The 21002-nt window shown below is 43.4% G+C and overlaps 1 protein-coding gene across 3 annotated transcripts; it reads left to right on the forward strand.

The window, feature by feature from the left end:
- Positions 1–1731: 1731 nt before the first annotated feature.
- On the forward strand, positions 1732–20415 carry LOC129811650 (synapse differentiation-inducing gene protein 1-like). 3 transcript variants are annotated; one of them, XM_055863116.1, is made up of 6 exons: positions 1732–1823; positions 1916–2027; positions 3399–3505; positions 5717–6219; positions 18598–18735; positions 19612–20415. In XM_055863116.1, exons 4-6 carry the CDS (start codon positions 5788–5790, stop codon positions 19771–19773), a joined length of 732 nt encoding a protein of 243 aa, XP_055719091.1. In that variant the 5' UTR covers positions 1732–1823; positions 1916–2027; positions 3399–3505; positions 5717–5787; the 3' UTR covers positions 19774–20415. The 3 variants fall into 3 exon arrangements, with proteins under 3 accessions (XP_055719091.1, XP_055719092.1, XP_055719093.1); XM_055863117.1 differs by lacking the exons at positions 1732–1823; positions 1916–2027 and adding an exon at positions 2439–2678; XM_055863118.1 differs by lacking the exons at positions 1732–1823; positions 1916–2027 and adding an exon at positions 2700–3083.
- The last annotated feature ends 587 nt before the right edge of the window (positions 20416–21002 follow it).

Here is a 21002-nt window from a genome sequence, read left to right on the forward strand (position 1 = left end):
TTTAAAACATTACAATACATTCATAACAGATTTCACAACATATTAAGTGTGTGCCCTCAGGTCTCTACACTACTACCACATGTCTATAACATAAAATCAATGTGTACATGTGTGTATAGTGTGTATGCTATCTTGTGTTTGTATGCATGTGTCTATATAATTGTACTGCTGGCATGAGTTACCTGAATGTGGAATAGAGTTTCATGTAGTCATGGCTCTATGTAGTACTGTGCACCTCCCATAGTCTGTTCTGGACTTTGGGGACTGTGAAGAGACCTCTGGTGGCATGTCTTTTGGGGTTTGCATGGGTGTCCAAGCTGTGTGCCAGTAGTTCAAACAGACAGCTCGGTGCATTCAACATGTCAATAACTCACACATACAAGTAGTAATGAAGTCAATCTCTCCTCCACTTGAGCCAGGAGAAATTGACATGCATATTATCAATGTTAGCTCTCTTTGTACATCCAAGGAACAGTCGTGCTGCCCTGTTCCGAGCCAATTGCAATTTTCCTAAGTCTCTATTTGTGGGACCTGACCACACGACTGAACAGTGGTCCATGTGCAACAAAACTAGGGCCTGTAGGACCTGCCTTGTTGATAGTGCTGTTAAGAATGCAGAGCAACACTTTATTATAGACTTCTCCCCATCCTAGCCACTGTTGGATCAATATGTTAGCAGGTATGGCTACTGAACTTGAAGCAGTAAGAATGATGACAGCGACACTTGCTATATTTTGCATAGGCTTATAGGATATAGCATACCTTGTTTTAGGCATAGACAAAAAAATGAGTAATCAATACTTTTTGAAAATGAAAGGAGGCAAAAATCGCTCACCATAGTAGCCTAACCGATGTGCACGTTGTGCCTTTTCCTTTTCATTGCTGATTAAACATTTTGATTACACTACGAATCATGTTGATTGAGCGCCCTCCACTTCTTCCCATTATCAATAGCCTATTTATTTACAGACATTGGAGTAAACTACAGTCAAATCATATTTAAGTTAATTTCCTATTTAAGTTAACTGCCACGTGATTCTCCGCCCAGGTTTGCAGCCTCCTCTATTTCAATGAGACCACACATAGTCCTACTAGGTGCACTTGAACTCTAACTCCCAACTAGGAGAGGTAGGCTACTATTGAAGCAGTGAATAATACGAAAAATGTGTGTTTTTAATACAATAGGTAGGCTAACGCATACAAAGCAGAAAGAGGACCATCTCCAAATAATCTGTGGGACAACAAAAATATTTTCATCCCAAAGTCATCTGTCTGACTGCCGGCAGCATAAAAAATGACGACCACGCCGTAATGATTTCTGTAGGGTGCACAGTCAGCCCTCTAATGCACAGTCAGTACGCAACACTGCTCATCATGTCTTAGCAGAATCAGATGGTGGCAGGGGTCGCAGTGTAACAGTATAGCTTCCGTCCCTCTCCTCGCCCCTAACTGGGCTCGAACCAGGGACCCTCTGCAAACATCAACAACAGCCACCCTCAAAGCATTGTTACCCATCGCGCCACAAAAGCCGCAGCCTTTGCAGAGCAAGGGGAGCAACTACTTCAAGGTCTCAGAGTGAGGGACGTCACCGATTGAAACGCTATTAGCGCGCACCACCGCTAACTAGCTAGCCATTTCACATCGGTTACACCAGCAGGGTCAGACGGCCAGGGAAACCCAGTCTATCTATAGAGCTCAGGTGAATTTTGCAGTATATTAACAATATCAGTGAATGATACAATGTTCCATCTTGAATTGATGGGGAGACCTATTGTAGTTACAGGACAGCAGTTTAAAACAACAGTCGGGATCTGGGAATAATGGTAATTTCAATTATTAAACCATTGATTCTATTCGTGTATAATATAATGTATAAATGTACACCAAGGTAATTCTTTGTCATGCCTCGTTTTAGGAGGATCAGATGGTGACAGGGGTCTCAGCGGGGTCAGGCAGCCAGGGAAGACCAGTCTGTGACAGAGGTGAGGTCAGGCAGCCAGGGAAGACCAGTCTGTGACGGAGCAGAGGTGAATTTTTGCAGATACAACCCTTTATTCTCTCTGTGCAGCAAACACTGGACAAGCCAGATGCTATTTTAAGGCAGTCTGACTAACCTCCAAAGTTGATTTCCAAACTGTATCAATGGTTGAGAGAGCCTTTTCCCAATGACACAATGAAACGTCCCTTTTTCAGGACCCTGTCTTTCAAAGATAATTAGTAAAAATCCAAATAACTTCCCAGATCTTCATTGTAAAGGGTTGAAATACTGTTTCCCATGCTTATTCAATGAACCATAAACAATTATGAACATGCACCTGCTGAACGGTTGTTAAGACACTAACAGCATGTTCAAAATTGTTTATGATTCATTGAATAAGCATGGGAAACAGTATTTCAACCCTTTACAATGAAGATCTGGGAAGTTATTTGGATTTTTACTAATTATCTTTCAAAGACAGGTTCCTGAAAAATGGGCGTTTCTTTTTTTGCTGAGTTTATTTGAGGTGTACTTGAGGTTTTTGTTTCCAAACCGTTCTCGTGGGAATACATTTTGTTTAAACTGGGAACTGGGGAGGAAATTGTGTTGGTAGAGAGTTGAGTTATTGACTAGACTGGTGGGGCTCGGTGTGCAGGCGGCTCGGGATGCTGGTCGGTCTGGCTGAAATTTGAAATTTGAGGTTTTAATAAAGACAATCAAAAGTCTTTGTATTTTTTAAAGAGTTGTTAATCTGTTAGGCTATTGGTTAAAGGTGCATCACAAAATGTATGATTGAATTACCTTTGATCTAGTTCCGTCTTATTAATCACTTAAACATATGTAATAATGATCTCTGACCTAGCTTGATTACTGTGGGCATTTTTGCTTACTTTTTGTTCTAAATAGAGACGGCATATTGGATTGTGTAAAAATGCAGGATGCCCCAAAAAAGTATGGGGGAGGTTATGCCTAAAAAAAGGAACATGGAAGTCTGTGTCAGTCGATACTAGTGTAGGACATCAAGACGAGTGTCTGTCCATGCGATGATGGATGCGGCTGGAGGCATCATCACCGGCACCGCGCACTGAAACACAGATGAGCAGGGGTGATTTTACGACCAAGCAAACTCAGTAGACTAGGCTACAACCGACTTTGTAGCCTATCGCTGTGGATGGAAAACATATATTCAACGTACATTATATGAGCTATAGCTATTATTGAAAGTTATTTAGAGAGTTATTGAGGAAGTGAAACTATGGGGTGAGTGTGCGTAATCAACACCTCTCCAATACGCAGCGGTCTGTCTTGTCAGCTCAGAGAGCGCGGTTCGTCAGTGCATGCTCCAGCAGAGACTGAAAGTTACCTGCACATTGGTCCTCGTTGTCTTTTATAAATGTCTCTAATTTTATGTGAACTACAGAGGTGCCGGGGTATGATTTGGAACCTCATTCCCTTCCAATCGACTCCTGGACAACAGTAAAAGGGGAATGCTATTGAGGCAGTCCGTGGCAGGATCTTGTACAATAGGTAAGATCGATGGACTAATTGATTACCTTGAATTGCCTTGAATGAATTGCATTACATACTGTCATGCATTTTCAATTCCATTAGATATGAATAATTAATGTAATAACGTATTTATAGAGACAGACTGATTGATGAATGTGTGGAATAGGAATTAATGTGTTTCATTTCAGAATTGGGCATTCAATTAGCCATAGTTGTATTCCAAATTGGACTAAGTACTGTAAAAGACTGTTGGAAATTATTTGTCATTTCAGATCATTGTTGTCACCTCTCAAAAATGTATTCTACTCACATTAATCAACGAGAGAGAGAGCAGCTCATGAGCCCGCTTCACGCTTACTAAACTGAGCTCTCCAACCAGAGACTCATATAAACATAAGTGCATGTCACTGTCTGTCTGATGAATTAATAGTGGACATAAAATATGCTCTTTGTTGTGTAATGTACTGTGAAGGGAAAATTCCTCTTTTCTGAAAAGCAACAGAGATGCATCCTCAAAGGCATATGAGAATCACTTTGTAATTCTAAAGGGAAGGCAGCACACTGAAAAGACACAAACCATAATTGATGCTTTGCCTTGACATGCAGAGAAAGCACTTGAGTGCTGTGGGAATCTTCCCAAATGGACATGATTTTTCATAGCGTCAAAGGTCCAGGCTGAAATAACATTATTTCTCCAGCCCTTAGATACGCTCCTTAATGTACATGTTCTGTGATATTGCTCCTGGGTGAATGAATCCCCCAAAACATATCATAGAATGAAGGATACATTTATATTCAGAATTCAGTCCCACCAAGCCTTCTTCTTCCACACAGAAACAGCTACACGATGACTAATCTCACATAGCCATCTTAACGCCATCATTCCATATAAGACATATGAGATGCATTGATTATGCTATAGGATATGGGATATAGGCTCACTGGGTTTTTTCGATGTGTGAGAGAAAATTAAGCTTATATGTTCTCCTCTCATCAGAGCGTCAGTGAGTAAGCTTGGGTGGAAAGATGAATTAGGTGTACAAGAAGGTCTTCTCATTGACCTCCTCTGGGACTGAGCTGATACGCTGTCGTTGGCTACTAGTTCTATTTATGCTAATTTCCCTGTCTGATAGTGAGAGAGGGAATAGTGGTGAGTTTTCCCAGCATTTCAGAGCGCATGAATCATACTGCTTAAAACAACAAACTAGCTCACAGGAGGACATGTTACCCTGGCGACACGCTCCCCTGATGCTGTTACTGACATTATTGAAATAGCATCTTGATAATACACTTACCGTGAAAATACCTTTGCTATATCCTTTCGTGCTTTGTTTAGCTTTTTAAAAGTCAAGTGGCTTACAGTCAACATAACTGGAGCTTATTCATGACCTATGAGAGGCTTTCCCCCACTTCTAGAATGGGGTACTCCAACGATGCAGTGATGACTAGTTCATAGAGGGTATCTTAGCACTATGATCAGTATGCATTCAAAAATCCTCCAACATCTGTCTTCATCTCACTTGTTGGTATGGAGGGAGCTTGGAAAATGATGGGGGACTTTTTACCATCGTTTTTATATGAATTCAAGGGGCATGAAATGTGCAACAGTGACAGATGGTAATTTGGTGATTCATACCATGTGATGTCACGCCCTGACCGTAGAAAGCTTTTTATGTCTCTATTTTGGTTTGGTCAGGGAGTGATTTGGGTGGGCATTCTATGTTCCTTTTTCTATGATTTGTATTTCTGTGTGTTTGGCCAGGTGTGGTTCTCAATCAGAGGCAGCTGTCTATCGTTGTCTCTGATTGAGGACCATACTTAGGTATCTTTTTCCCATATGGTTTTTGTGGGTAGTTATTTTCTGTTTAGCTGTTTTGTTTGCCTGACAGAACTGTTCGCTTTCGTTCTCCTGTTTGTTGTTTTTGTTAGATTGTTTTTTTGGATTAAATCATGAACACTTTAAACACTGCACCTTGGTCCACTCTTCCTTCAGCCCACGAGAAGCGTGACATGTGAGGTGTAATACTGTGTGAAGAATATTCCCAGCCCTTAAACCATGTCTCCAATCTACAAGTGTGCTGCATCAGCTTCTTCTGATCAACACCCTATATAGATGCATTTAGCTGATTCTATTGTAAATGCATCAGTGAGAATTTCATACAATTGAATGTCATCACATATCATACCTCATCCCACTTTCCATAACTATACCTGTCTTGTCCTTTCTAGCTCCCAGCCTGTTATCAACGCTTGCTGTCTATCCACTCTGATCTCCCTGAAGTCCCTCTCTGTCCCCCACCATGGAGAGTCTGAGTGAGCTGCAGAACCCGCTCCTAGATAAGACCAGCAGCAGACACATGGTCCACAACAACCACCAGGCTTACCAGGGCGACTACCCGAACCATCAGTGCCAGGAGAACATCATTGGCTACTTCGTCACAGGGAGCAACGGCAAGACTAAGGCCCAGCAGTTTCTGGATGCCACCTCTCTGCACCTGGCAGTGGAGGCCTTCTATAGGCCCAACTTAATCCTGTACAATGACGATGTCAGCCTCCGGAGCAAGGACTCTAAGAGTGAGAGCTCTGAGACCACCTTCACAGAGAACAAGGACAGTGTGTTGGGAGTGGAGGGAGCCCCCATAGAGGACCCTCAGGACAAACTACTGGGAGAGAAGGATGTGAAGATCCAAACAGTCTCCTATGAGGTGGAGGAGGAGGGACATGAGTATGAGGTGAGAGTTCACACAGAGGGCAACCAACTATAAGTGACCAGCTAGAACTTTGGATTTGGGATGTGATGATGCTCATACAGGCAAAACATTGAGCATTGTTAAAATCAAAAGGCTCTTTTTCATTAGTGGAGAGCAGTTGGACATAGAAAATGAATAGGACAAATAAAATAACAAGGTTACCTCAAATTGTGTGTATTTTATTAGTTGTAGAAAGCTATCAGGGATGTATATTAACAGAATAATCGGTCAGGGCACTGAATACTGTTCATGTTAATTAACAAAGCTCCCTACCTCTTGCTAATAGGCTGTTAAAGCTGCCAGCATGATTCATGCCTATTTGTTCCATCTAACCGTCTGTTCACTAAATGGAAAATGTTATGTATTTTATAGCACTTACAAATCCAATAGAGTGGTAGTTTTTCTGTTCCATAATTGTTGGCAAATCTCCCTGTTCATCTTTGATCATGTCACTCCAGGCCTTTTGTTATGTTAGGACAAACCTGTGACTAACCACTGCAAATTAAAATGGTGACAGTGGGAAAGCAACTTCTTTAGAAAAGTGTCTACATCTAATTTCATGCAGTAGGGTTGTGAAATACCCAGTGCTGTGAGTTGGCAGCAGGGGAGTGATCCCTAACCGGTCTTACCATCGGTCCAGCTCCTGTCACTAGCAGATGGATAGATGCACAGCAGATACATTTATTAATGCCACAATGCAGTGCTTTGAAAGTATTATTAAGTGGAGACTGGGCTGAAACATGGCCCCGACACAGGTAACCGAGCAGATCAGTTATTCCAGGTCGATTCACAGAACAAATTCATCTAAAAAAAAGAAAATCAAGCACTTTGGCAAATTTTTCAGATGTAAGTGGTATGATTGTGCATTCATTGGTGTTTCACACATCTTTCACAGCTGAGTCCTTTATGCAAAATCAATGTTTTCCGTGAAATAACAGGAGCACATTTTGTTTCGTCACCAATACATCAGCTAATGATAGGCTCACCATTTAGTCATTTTAACTTGTGGTTGATATAGAAAATAAGGATCTGCTGGAGTCCAAATCAAACCAAGATCCTTTATTTCTGAGCTCAGAGAGTAACAGATTTACATAGCGCACTGTAGACAGTCTGAATTCTGAAGCATTGGGTGATAAGCACATATCTTTATAGTTTCCTGTTACTTTAACTATACAAGGACGCAGGATGATACTCCCAAGAACAGGAGATTATAGTAGCAAAGATTCACATAGTTTCACAAGGTTAGTCACATACTCAGTTATGTGGACACATAAAATAAAATTTCCCATTACAAACTTTAAGACTTTTCTTCGGCAGCTGCTTCTCTTGGTTTACCCTCTGTTCGAAGCAGTTGTGTGTGTGTGTGTATACACGTATGTGTGTGTGTGTGTACATGTGTGTGTGTGTGCGTGTGTGTGCGTGCGTGTGTGTGTTGGTAGATGTAGTTCCAGGAATTGGAGATGGAATGAGTGTGGCAGCCAGGTGGAGATCAGAGCTCTGTAGAAGTCTTTTAAAGTGAACATGCTCCCAGCACACTAAGACAAGAAGGAAAGAGCCAGATGATAGTTCTTACATGTCAAAGCCAAAATCTGCTATTAGTTATTCTACACATGTATTTGTGTTCATCATAAATTATTCTGGAAACCCTGCATCTGTATACAGACAAGACATGGTTCTCAGTAGGAATACAGGGATATGATGGATGTAACTATTCCACACGATAACACGTGACTGGACCATGGCCTCAATGGCACCCATCTCAATTATTTTGTTTTGGTAAACTCTCTGGCAATGTTTTATATTTGTGTTTGTCTTTATTATGGATCCCCATTAGCTGCTGCCAATCGCAGCAGCTACTCTTCCTGAGGTCCAGCAAAATTAAGGCAGTTATACAAATTTAAAAACATTACAATACATTCACAGATATCATTACACACTGTGTGTCCTCAGGTCCCTACTCCACCACTACCACATATCTAGAATACAAAATCCATGTGTACGTGTGTGTATAGTGCGTATGTCAGGAAAATAACCTCACACTCAACGTCAACAAAACAAAGGAGATGACTGTGGACTTCAGGAAACAGCAGAGGGAGCACCCCCCTATCCACATCGACGGGACAGTAGTGGAGAGGGTAGTAAGTTTTAAGTTCCTCGGCGTACACATCACGGACAAACTGAATTGGTCCACCCACATAGACAGCGTTGTGAAGAAGGCGCAGCAGCGCCTCTTCAACCTCAGGAGGCTGAAGAAATTCGGATTGTCACCAAAAGCACTCACAAACTTCTACAGATGCACAATCGAGAGCATCCTGTCGGGCTGTATCACCGCCTGGTACGGCAACTGCTCCGCCCACAACCGTAAGGCTCTCCAGAGGGTAGTGAGGTCTGCACAACGCATCACCGGGGGCAAACTACCTGGCCTCCAGGACACCTACACCACCCGATGTCACAGGAAGGCCATAAAGATCATCAAGGACAACAACCACCCGAGCCACTGCCTGTTCACCCCGTTATCATCCAGAAGGCGAGGTCAGTACAGGTGCATCAAAGCAGGGACCGAGAGACTGAAAAACAGCTTCTATCTCAAGGCCATCAGACTGTTAAACAGCCACCACTAACATTTAGTGGCTGCTGCCAACATACTGACTCAACTCCAGCCACTTTAATAATGGGAATTGATGGAAATGTGTGTAAAAATTTATAACTAGCCACTTTAAAAATTGCTACTTAATATAATGATTACATACCCTACATTACTCATCTCATATGTATATGTATATACTGTACTCTATATCATCTACTGCATCTTGCCATCTTTATGTAATACATGTATCACTAGCCACTTTAAACTATGCCACTTTATGTTTATATACCCTACATTACTCATCTCATATGTATATACTGTACTCTATACCATCTACTGCATCTTGCCTATGCCGTTCTGTACCATCACTCATTCATATATCTTTATGTACATATTATTTATCACTTTAAACTTGTGTGTATAAGGTAGTAGTTGTGGAATTGTTAGGTTAGATTACTCGTTGGTTATTACTGCATTGTCGGAACTAGAAGCACAAGCATTTCGCTACACTCACATTAACATCTGCTAACCATGTGTATGTGACAAATAACATTTTATTTGATTTGATTTATGTTATCGTGTGGGTGCGTGTGTGTGGCATGCATATTATTCATGTTAGCTCTCTGTGAACATCCAAGGGCCAGCCGTGCTGCCCTGTTCTGAGTCAATTGTAATTTTCCTACGTCCCTTTTTGTGGCACCTAACCACACGACTGGTACAGGTGTGACAAAACTAGGGCCTGTAGGACCTGCCTTGTTGATAGTGCTGTGAAGAAGGTAGATCAGCCCTTTATTATGGACAGACTTCACCCCATCTTAGCTACTGTTGTATCAACATGTTTTAACCATGACAGTTTACAATCCAGGGTTACTCCAAGCAATTTAGTCACCGAAAACCACGTTATTTATTACAAGATTTTGTTGAGGTTTAGGGTTTAGTGAATCATTTGTCCCAAATATAATGCTTTTAGTTTTAGAAATATTTAGAACTAACTTATTCCTTGCCACACACTCTGAAACTAACTGCAGCTCTTTGTTAAGTGTTGCAGTCATTTCAGTCGCTGTAGTAGCTGACGTGTATGTGTTGAGTCATCCGCATACATGGCTTTACTCAGTGACGTGTCATTAGTAAAGATTGAAAAAAGTAAGGGGCCTAGAGAGCTGCCCTGGGGAATTCCTGGTTGTACCTGGATTATGTTGGAGAGGCTTCCATGAAAGAACAGCCTCTGTGTTCTGTTAGACAGGTAAACTCTTTATCCACAATATAGCAGGGGGTGTAAAGCCATAACACATAAGTTCTTCCAGCAGCAGACTATGATCGTTAATGTCAAAAGCCACACTGAAGTCTAACAAAACAGCCCCCACAATTGCAGAAAGCAACGTTTTCCAAAATGCCAACACTTTAGTTTGATGGGGAATCAGGCCCATGCTGGTGTGTAGGGGGGTAAAATGAGATTTAGGCCTAGATGTGGGTGGAATGATGCCAGTCCCTAGTGACACAGGCCATGGCCGTCTCTGTGTGCCCTGAAGGTGTGCCCAGTGTCCCCTGCCGTCATTAACAAGCCTTCTGGTAGAGCAGCCTGAGGATAATTAACAGACCAGGGCAGTGGAGGAGTCTCATCAATTACACTGGCCTCAAAACGCACTGGTAGCTCAGCTTGCCACTACTGGCTGACTGGCTCACTGGCTGACTGACTGACTGGCTGACTGACTGACTGGCTGACTCTCAGATTGGGTGTTAGTGTAATGCACCAGTGTCTGTCAGTTTTCCCACACCTAGGGGCTAGATTGTATCAGATCCGCGTAAGCCGACACCTGCAAAGCAGTTGTTTTGGCGGTGTTGGTGGTGGAACTGAGTTAGAGCTGTCAAATTCACAAGCGGCTCCCAAATAAAATAAAATACAATTTAATTGGTCACATACACATGGTTAGCAGATGTTAATGTGAGTGTAGTGAAATGCTTGTTCTTCTAGTTTTGACAGCAGTAATATCTAACAAGTAATCTAGCAATTTCCCAATAACTACCTAATACACATAAATCTAAAGGGGTGAATGAGAATATGTACATACAAATATATGGATGAGCGATGGTCGAGCGGCATAGGAAAGGTGCAATAGATGGTATAAAATACAGTATATACATATGATATGAGTAATGTAAGACATGTAAACATTATTAAAGTGGCATTATTTAAAAGTGGCATTGTTTAAAGTGACAAGTGATCCATTTATTAAAGTGGCCAGTGATTGGGTCTCAATGTAGGCAGCAGCCTCTCTGAGTTAATGATTGCTGTTTAGCAGTCTGATGTCCTTGAGATAGAAGCTGTTTTTCAGTCTCTCGGTCCCAGCTTTGATACACCTGTACTGACCTTGCCTTCTGGATGGTAGAGGTGTGAACAGGCAGTGGCTCGGGTGGTTGTCGTCCTTGATAATTTTTTGGGCCTTCCTGTGACATCGGGTGCTGTAGGTGTCATGGAGGGCAGGTAGTTTGCACCCGGTGATGCGTTGTGCAGACCACACCACCCTCTAGAGAACCCCGCGGTTGAGGGCGGTGCAGTTGCCGTACCAGGCTGTGATACAGCCCGACAGGATGCTCTCGATTGTGCATCTGTAATAGTTTGTCAGGGTTTTGGGTGACAAGCCAAATTTCTTCAGCCTCCTGAGGACACTGTCTGTGTGGGTGGACCATTTCAGTTCTTCTGTGATGTTTACGCCGAGGAACTTAAAACGTTCCACCTTCTCCACTGTTGTCCTTTCAATGTAGATAGGGGGGTGCTCCCTCTGCTGCTTCCTGAAGTCCACGATCATCTCCTTTGTTTTGTTGATGTTGAGTGAGAGGTTGTTTTCCTGATGCCCTCCCCTCCTCCCTGTCGGCTGTCTCATTGTTGTTAGTAATCAAGCCCACTACTGTTGTGTCGTCTGCAAACTTGATTAAGTTGGAGGCGTGCACACAGTCATGGGTGAACAGGGAGTACAGGAGGGGGCTGTCCATGCACCCTTGTGGGCCCCAGTGCTGTGGGTCAGCAAAGTGGAGATGTTGTTTCCTACCTTCACCACCTGGGGCGGCCCGTCAGAAGGTCCAGACCCAATTGCACAGGGCGGGGTTGAGACCCAGGGCCTCCAGCTTGGTGATGAGCTTGGAGGGTACTATGGTGTTGAATGCTGAGCTTTAGTCAATGAACAGTATTCTTACATAGGTATTCCTCTTGTCCAGGTGGGACAGGGCAGTGTGCAGTGTGATGGTGATTGATGTGGACCTGCTGGGGCGGTATGTAAACTGAAGTGGGTCTAAGGTGGCCGGTAAGGTGGAGGTGATATGACCCTTGACTAGTCTCTCAAAACACTTAATGATGACAGAAATGAGTGCTACGGGGCGGTAGTCATTCAGTTTACTTATTTTTGCCTTCTTAGGTACAGGAACAATGGTGGCCATCTTGAAGTATGTGGGGACAGCAGACTGGAATAGGGAGCGATTGAATATGTCCGTAAACACACGAGCCAGCTAGTCTGCGCATGCTCTGAGGACGCGGCTTGGGATGCCGTGTGGGCCAGCAGCCTTGCGAGGGTTAACACGTTTAAATGTTTTACTCACGTCGGCAATGAAGAAGGAGAAGAAAGGGGGGGGGGGTGCAGTCCTTGTTAGCGGACTGCGACGGTGGCATTGTATTATCCTCAAAGCGGGCAAAGAAGGTGTTTAGTTTGTCTGGAAACATGACGTTGGTGTCTGTGACGTGGCTGGTTTTCTTTTTATAGTCTGTGATTTCCTGTAGACCCTGCCACATACATCTCGTGTCTGAGCCGTTGAATTGCGACTCCACTTTGTCCCTGTACAGGCATTTCGCTTGTTTGATTGCCTTGCGGAGGGAACAACTATATAAACTACACTGTTTATATTCAGCCATATTCCCAGACCTCTTTCCATGGTTAAATGCGGTGCTTTGCGCTTTCAGTTTTGTGTGAATGTCGCCATCCATCCACAGTTTCTGGTTAGGGTAGGGTTTTATAGTCACAGTGAGTACACATCCAATGTACTTCTTTATAAACTCACTCACCGAGTCAGCATATAGATAGATGTTGTTATCTGAAGCTGACTGGAACATATCCCAGTTCGCGTGATCAAAACAATCTTGTAGCATGGATTCCGATTGGTCAGACCAGCGTTGAATGAGTCTAGTCACTGGTATATCCTGTTTGAGTTTCTGCCTCTAAGACGGTAGGAACAAGATGACGTCATGGTCGGATTTGACGAAGAGAGGGTGGAGGAGAGCTTTGTATGCATCGTGGAAGTTAGAGTAGCTGTGATCGAGTGTATTAGCCCCGTGAGTAGTGCAATCACTATGCTGATAGAATTTAGGTAGCCTTGGTCTCAAATTTGATTTGTTAAAATCCCCAACTACAATAAATGCAGCCTCAGGATACATGGTTTCCAGTTTACATAGAGTCCAGTGAAGTTCCTTGAGGGCCGTCTTGGTGTCTGCTTGAGGGGGAATGTACACAGCTGTGACGATAACTGGCGAGAATTCTCTAGGGAGGTAATATGGCCGGCGTTTGAATGTAAGGAATTCTAGGTCAGGTGAGCAGAAGGACTTGAGTTCCTGTATGTTGTTATGATTACACCATGAGTCGTCTCTCTCTCTCTCTCTCTCTCTCTCTCTCTCTCTCTCTCTCTCTCTCTCTCTCTCTCTCTCTCTCTCTCTCTCTCTCTCTCTCTCTCTCTCTCTCTCTCTCTCTCTCTCTCTCTCTCTCTCTCTCTCTCTCTCTCTCTCTCTCTCTCCTCTCTCTCTCTCTCTCTCTCTCTCTCTCTCTCTCTCTCTCTCTCCCTCTCTCTCTCTCTCTCTCTCTCTCTCTCTCTCTCTCTCTCTCTCTCTCTCTCTCTCTCTCTCTCGAGCAAGGGGCAACCCTTGCTCGAATTTCATCTACCTTGTTGTCAAGAGACTGGATATTGACGAGTATTATACTCTGGAGCGGTGGGTGATGTGCATATCTACGGTGCCATTGTTTTGGGTCAGCTTCTGGGATTAGATCCATTGTCCTGGGTGGTGGTCCAACAGAGGAACCGCTTCGGGAAAGTCGTATTCCTGGTCGTAATGTTGGTACGTTGACGTCACTCTTATATCCAATAATCATTCCCGGCTGTATGTAATAAGACTTACGATTTCCTGGGGTAACAATGTAAGAAATAATACATAAAAAACTAAATACTGCATAGTTTCCTAAGGACTCGAAGTGAGGCGACCATCTCTGTCGGTGCTATTAGCTGTCGCATTAATTGAAATCCCTTGCAGCCTTGTTTACAAGTTTGAACACTGGAATGAGAGATGTAATCTACACCTCGATTAGGCTGATAGAAATCCTCATTATTTAGTTTAAAGGGGCAGTGCTGTAAAAAGTGCTGTAAGAATGGTTTGAAAAGAAATCCTGGAATAACAGCCTGATGGATTTTTTGGCCCAGATCATGACATCCCGATCGGATCTGATTATTCTGACCAATGACCAGTCATCTTTTATTTCCATATGTATCCTGATACATTGAAGGGGTAAGCGGGTTAGGTTCTAGAGTTTAAACCAGGCCTGGGCAATTATTTTCCATGGAGTGTCACATTAGAATATATTTTTGCCACTGCGGGCCAGAATCATATTACAGGATTATAGATCATGTGTTTGACTGTGTTGACAGAAATATCTACTGTAGATCATGTCCAGATATGCTACTTATTTTACTTTTTTAACATGCAAAGAAATAAACCACATCCATGTTCTCCTTCTGTGCATTCTGTGCATTCAGCACCACGGACAGAATACTTGTTAACGGGTACGCACAAAAACACAAGAGAGAGAGCTCAACATTACATTTAAACTACTCAATCAGTGTGAGGAGTGAAGTCTCTGATGGGCATTGACTAGAGCAGTGAAGTCAGGTACAGTTTCTGACGTCGCTATGCGCAGGATAGCTGAGAGGTGAGAGTCAGTAAGAGATGATCTGTGTCTTGACTTGTTATATTTCATCACTGAAAATATCTGTTCACATACATAGGTTGACTCAGAAAGTACAAACATCTCTGAGCCTGACTCCTAATCTTTGGAAATTTTAATTCATCGAGAGATGCATAGAACCTCAATAGTTCTCCAATCACTGCATCAGACGGAAGATCGATAAGCTCAAGTTGCAGGTCAGTGGGAGCGTTATCCACATTGAAGGTGAAAAGGAGAGGAAGCCAACAGCATGTCATTTTCCAACACTTTGAAATCCTCAAAACGACAAGAAAACTCACCGTTCAAAGCACGCAGCAGCTATGTATACTTCTCCCGCAGGTCATCTGATAGGGAACAGACTAGTAGTGTCGGAAGGTGGGTGAGATTGTTGGCTTCTACTTGGCTGGTCAGTAGGAGTAATTTTCCCTTGAAGGTTTTGACAAGGCTGTACATCTGACGTGCAAAAAGGCCCTTCCCTTGTAGTTTGGAATTCAGTTAATTCATGAAGGCCATGGTGTCCACGGTGAAGGCAAAATCAGCCAATCATTCTTTATCTTGCAGTTGAAGGAAATCCACATATTTTCCTATCATTTGTAAAAACTCAGCAATCTCCGACTTCAGGTCTCACATCCTTTTAAGCACCTTCCCCAAACTCAGCCAACTCACGTTTGTGTGGTAGGCTAGATCTGCATGACCCGACTCTGTCTCTTTCAAAAGTGAGACAAACTGCCTGTGGTTTAAAGATTTTGCTCTTGTGAAGTTTACCACTTTAGTGACTGTATCCACAACATGGCTCATTTTCAGAACACATTTACAGATCACCTCCTGATGAATAATGCAATGCAGGAAAATAATTTTCTGATCTGGGATCAGCTCAGTTACTTGATCTTGTATCCTTTTCAAAAGGCCAACGTTTTTTCCTGTCAAGTTTGGGCACCCATCAGTGGTCACACTGGATAACTTTCAAAACTCCCAGCTTTGCCACACACTTATTAACCTCCTCCAATAAATATTTCCCTGTGGTTGTGCTCTTCATTGACTGCACTGAAGCAAGCTCCTCTGTAATTTCAAAGTCTGGGGTTATGCCGTGTCAGAATATCAACAACTGTGTCGTGTCACGTGCATCACTGCTCTCATCCAGGGCCAAGGAGAAATAGATGAAATCCTTTACCTTGTCTTTCAACTGTTGTTCCATATTCTCTGCGATGTCCTCAACACGCCCTGTCACTGTTCGTCTTGCCCGGGAAACATTTTCAAACAGCTCTTTCTTGTCGGGACAAAGTATTGCTGCAGTCAAAAAAAATATTTCAGGAATTCGCCCTCAGCGAATGACTTATGTTTAGCAATTTTGTGGGATAGTGCATAGCTAGCTCTCGCCATTCCGTCTTTGTTGAATGCAGTTTTGTGAAAAGTCCTTGCTGCTTTTGAAACTGAGAAAGCAACTCTTTCGATGCACTGGCCCTCTGCTCAGAAGACATATTCCTATATTTCTCTGCATGGTTTGTCTGGAAGTGTCAGGACAAGTTGTTGTCTTTCAAGACAGCGATGCTCTCTTTGCACACTAAGCACATAGCTTTCCCTGATTCCTCAATAAAGAAATAGTTTGATGTCCACACATTGTCTACTTTGCTTTTCTTTGAAATCTTTGAAAAACTCATTTTTTGCGCAATTTCTAGCTAGGTACTATTTGTAACTCTGTCGTGTGTCAGCCTGTCAGTCACTGTCTGTCCTCGTGCAGTTGTTATTTATACGTGCCTTCAAAATAAATGGCCCACAAGTGGTGGGAGTTAAATCATTACACAAAGGCGAGTATTCATTGGGCTTTCAATTTTCAAAACTTTACTATCACAAATTCTTTATGTGATCTGAGCATGATTCCGCGGGCTGTGTTGAATCAGGTCGTGGGCCGCATACGGCCCCCGGGCCAGCCTTTTCCCAGTACACAGTTGAATCTAGGCCCCAGTCTAGAAATCTATCCACAGGAGCATGGGAATCCATTATAAATGTGCTTGGATGTGGAGAATCTCACTTAGTGTTTCAGGTGTACACCAGGAATGAAATAGATCATTTCAGAGGCCAATTGTGGGAAAAAGTCTCGTGATCATTGGTTATGCATGTGGGTCTCTGTGTGTAACTTCAAACATAATTGTCATAGCCTCTGTAGCTACATATGAAAAGTATTATGTAATACATTTTAGGCCCTCTGTCACTTTCTCTATTCAAGCACAGTACTTGTAGCATTTTATGCACAATGCAAGGACACTTCAAAATGCTTATCTCTCTATCTATCATGTTTGCCAATGGGTGAGAGGGTGAGATGAGGGTTTTGCTGCTATGTCCACTTTGTCTACACACTCTCTATGCCTCTTCCTCTCTCCTCTCGTCCTTTTTAAATTGGCTCATTTATTTTCGGCCCTGAACATCCATTTCCATTTTCTATCCTCCCTCAGTCCCACAGGTTTGTTTGATCCCTGTTAGTAACAAGACTAACAACATTAATTTAAACAAACAGCATCTTCCGCTCTGGGAGAACTGCAAAGGTGAGGCCATCTCTTCTTAAAGGTCATCTCAGTGACGTGGCTCCTCGTGTTTTGCTATTCACTTGTGTTCCTGTGCCAGAGTTCCCACAGCAGCGTCTGACTTTCCTATTCATTAGCCCCTCAGCTACCCAGGGGCCTCTGAGAAAAATCAAGGTACAGTATGGGAAGAGACCACACTGGCCCTCAGAATATTCACAGCCTTTCAAGCAAGACGGGCAAAATGACGAGGGGTGGTGGGGTGCGTGTGGAGAAAGGGAGGCAATTTAGCACATAAATGGCAATGTGTTCTTCCTGTTTCTCCTGTCACCTGGTGGTGATGAAACAATCTGTTAATCCAGTGTTATCTGTCATGCCGCTCATGGGTGTTGACAGAAATACAAATCTTCTCTGCCTGGCTGAGCCCATCATGTCCTGCATGTAAGCAGAACAAGGGCAGATATGCCTGGTGGTTTTTGTCATCTAATGTCAAACTGTTAGGTGTTACAGTAACGGTAACAGCAAGGTGTGGGCTCACACATTATTTACAGTATCTCTATAGTGCAGAGTCAGATTCAGGTCCATGGAACAATGTTCTCTAATCTGATCCTATAACCTTGCTGATTATTGTTTTATAAATAAAAGTGATGTGCCCCTATTGGTGGGACACGCTTACTCACAGCACAAATTATACTGAGAAAGGGCCTCCCGGGTGGCGCAGTGGTCTAGGGCACTGCATCGCAGTGCTAACTGCGCCACCAGAGTCTCTGGGTTCGCACCCAGGCTCTGTCGCAGCCGGCCGCGACCGGGAGGTCCGTGGGGCGACGCACAATTGGGCTAGCGTCGTCCGGGTTAGGGAGGGTTTGGCCGGTAGGGATATCCTTGTCTCATCGCGCTCCAGTGACTCCTGTGTCGGGCCGGGCGCAGTGCGCGCTAACCAAGGGGGACAGGTACATGGTGTTTCCTCCGACACATTGGTGCGGCTGGCTTCCGGGTTGGAGGCGCGCTGTGTTAAAGAAGCAGTGCGGCTTGGTTGGGTTGTGCTTCGGAGGACGCATGGCTTTCGACCTTCGTCTCTCCCGAGCCCGTACGGGAGTTGTAGCGATGAGACAAGATAGTAATTACTAGCGATTGGATACCACGAAAATTGGGGAGAAAAGGGGATAAAATTAAAAAAATATATATATATACTGAGAATGCGTCAAATTGCGGCAGTAGAATATGACACGAGTAGCTCACATACCAGTCCTGTCCGGTCCCCCCTCTCTCCTTTTCTCCTTCCCAGAGCGATAGCTCCAGTGACACTGAGAGTGAGGACAACTTCATCATGCTGCCCCCTCGGGACCACCTGGGCCTGGCCATCTTCTCCATGCTCTGCTGCTTCTGGCCCCTAGGGATCGCTGCCTTCTACTTCTCCCAGAGGGTGAGTCCAGGACCCAGGCCCCACTTCACCCCTTTATAGCTACTACCCTGTTATTAATGCTAATTACCCCCAGCACTCTCTGCAAGGTCAGTAGGCACAAGTGCGCTCTATCTCTCAAGTGCTAACACAGCCCATTTTCCACACCCATCGCCCTCTACCATTTATTGCAGACCATTGACTGCGTAAACCGCATAGGTTCTGTCCCCTTTTACTCTTGTGAACACAAGCAGCAATACCACTGAAAGAGAAATGTAAACTGTGTACAGTTCAAACTAAAGGTTGACTGTGCCACATATGCAGTATGTTTTATTTGATTTGAATTTAATCAAAAGCCTCATAATACATGTCATTTTATGTTAGCAATACATTGCCCACATGACTGTCTGGCAGATACTATCTATCTACATGTATTTTTCAGTAGATAATAAATAGACATAATCTGCTTCCCCTGGGACTGTCTCGCCATTGTGAAATTGTGATTATATTGAACCCCAGGTCTATCTATAAATAGCAGCACTTTAGTGAGCAGGTCCTGAATGCAGCAGGTCCCCTCCCTGCCCCTTAATCCAACTACAATTTATCTCAGTGGATCGCAACATCTCTCAAACTAATTGCAAAGACAATTAAATTGAAAAATGACCCTAATAAAGGATTCAAAGGGACAAATGGGTTATGGGCCAGTCTTTTTCAGAGGGATCCAAAAACATCTAAACAACACATTAGTCACTGTCAAAACGGTAGTGACATAATTGCCATAGCAACTAATGGCTCCCCGGGAACAATTCATTGTTTTCTCTCCCTACAGTGAATTTACACCTACTCAAATTGTTCTCAGTCATATGAAATCATGACTAATTTCTTTCTCCTTTGTCTCAGACTAGCAAGGCCATGGCTAAGGGAGACTTCTCTAGGGCAGGCAGTAGCTCCAGAAGAGCCCTGTTCCTCGCTGCTCTCTCCATCACCATTGGGGCAGGGATGTACGTGGGGGTGGTGGTGGCACTTGTAGCCTACCTGTCCAAGTCTAGGGGACACGTATAGGAGCAGGACCAGGGCCACAGGGGAGAGTGCTTGGGAAATCTTCCCTGTTATGGCAACCCTGAAGCACCAGTCTACATGTGGCTCTGTCTGGATGTTTTGGTTTTGGAGCAGCAGAGAGGAGGAGAAGAAGGACCAGGGGGAGAGACAGCCACTTTTCTCTAGGTCTATCTACCTGGTAAGGATGTTTGAGGATCACAAAATAATGAGGGAAAACCCCTAAAGGAAAGATGAACTATTGTCCCACAATGACTGTTCTGCTCCTCTACATGAATGAGATGAAATATAGTGAAGTAGATGTGATGATACAGTACTACCTAAATTCCAGAGCTAACCACCTTCACTGATCTTCATTATGATCATGGAGGCCCCATCCATATTTGTAGCTGTTCTCTGTAAATACTTATTGTGCAGATGGTGTTTTTGGTCGTATTGATTTTCATGCCACAGTGAGTTATAATGAACCTGCCATTGTGTCTGAAATGCAAAACCAAGAAGGCGCACTTTCATGATTATTCATCAAACTGTTCGCCAGTCCAGTCCAGGAGAATCAACTGCCATCCCTTAATAGACTCTAGACAAAGAAAACTGTGTTTATTGTGCACTGTATATCCTGTTCAGAATAAATACATTTGGCATGAATAATGAGTTTTCTGTTTCCTGTCTTTCTCTGTGGAGAGAGGCATCACTGTGTAATAGAGGGACATCAGAATGCACTGTTGAACAATGTGAGTTACAGTAACAGTCAAAAGTTTGGACACACCTACACCTACACCTAATAGTGAAGACATCAAAACTATGAAATAACACATATGAAATAATTTAGTAACCAAAAAAGTTTTAAACAAATTAAAATATATTTTGGATTTTAGATTCTTCAAAGTAGCCACCCTTTGCCTTGATAACAACTTTGCACACTTGGCATTCTCTCAACAAGCTTCATGAGGAATGCTTTTCCAACAATCTTGAAGGAGTTCCCACATATGCTGAGCACTTGTTGGCTGCTTTTCCTTCACTCTGCAGTCCAACTCATCCCAAACCATCTTAATAGGGTTGTTGTGGAGGCCAGTTCATCTGATGCAGCACCATCACTCTCCTTCTTGGTCAAATAGCCCTTACACAGCCTGGAGGTGGGTTTTGAGTTATTGTCCTGTTGAAAAACAAATGATAATCCCACTAAGCACAAACCAGATGGGATGGCGTATTGCTGCAGAATGCTGTGATAGACATGC

Source organism: Salvelinus fontinalis, chromosome 15 (assembly GCF_029448725.1).
Source record: "Salvelinus fontinalis isolate EN_2023a chromosome 15, ASM2944872v1, whole genome shotgun sequence".
Taxonomy (NCBI): domain Eukaryota; kingdom Metazoa; phylum Chordata; class Actinopteri; order Salmoniformes; family Salmonidae; genus Salvelinus; species Salvelinus fontinalis.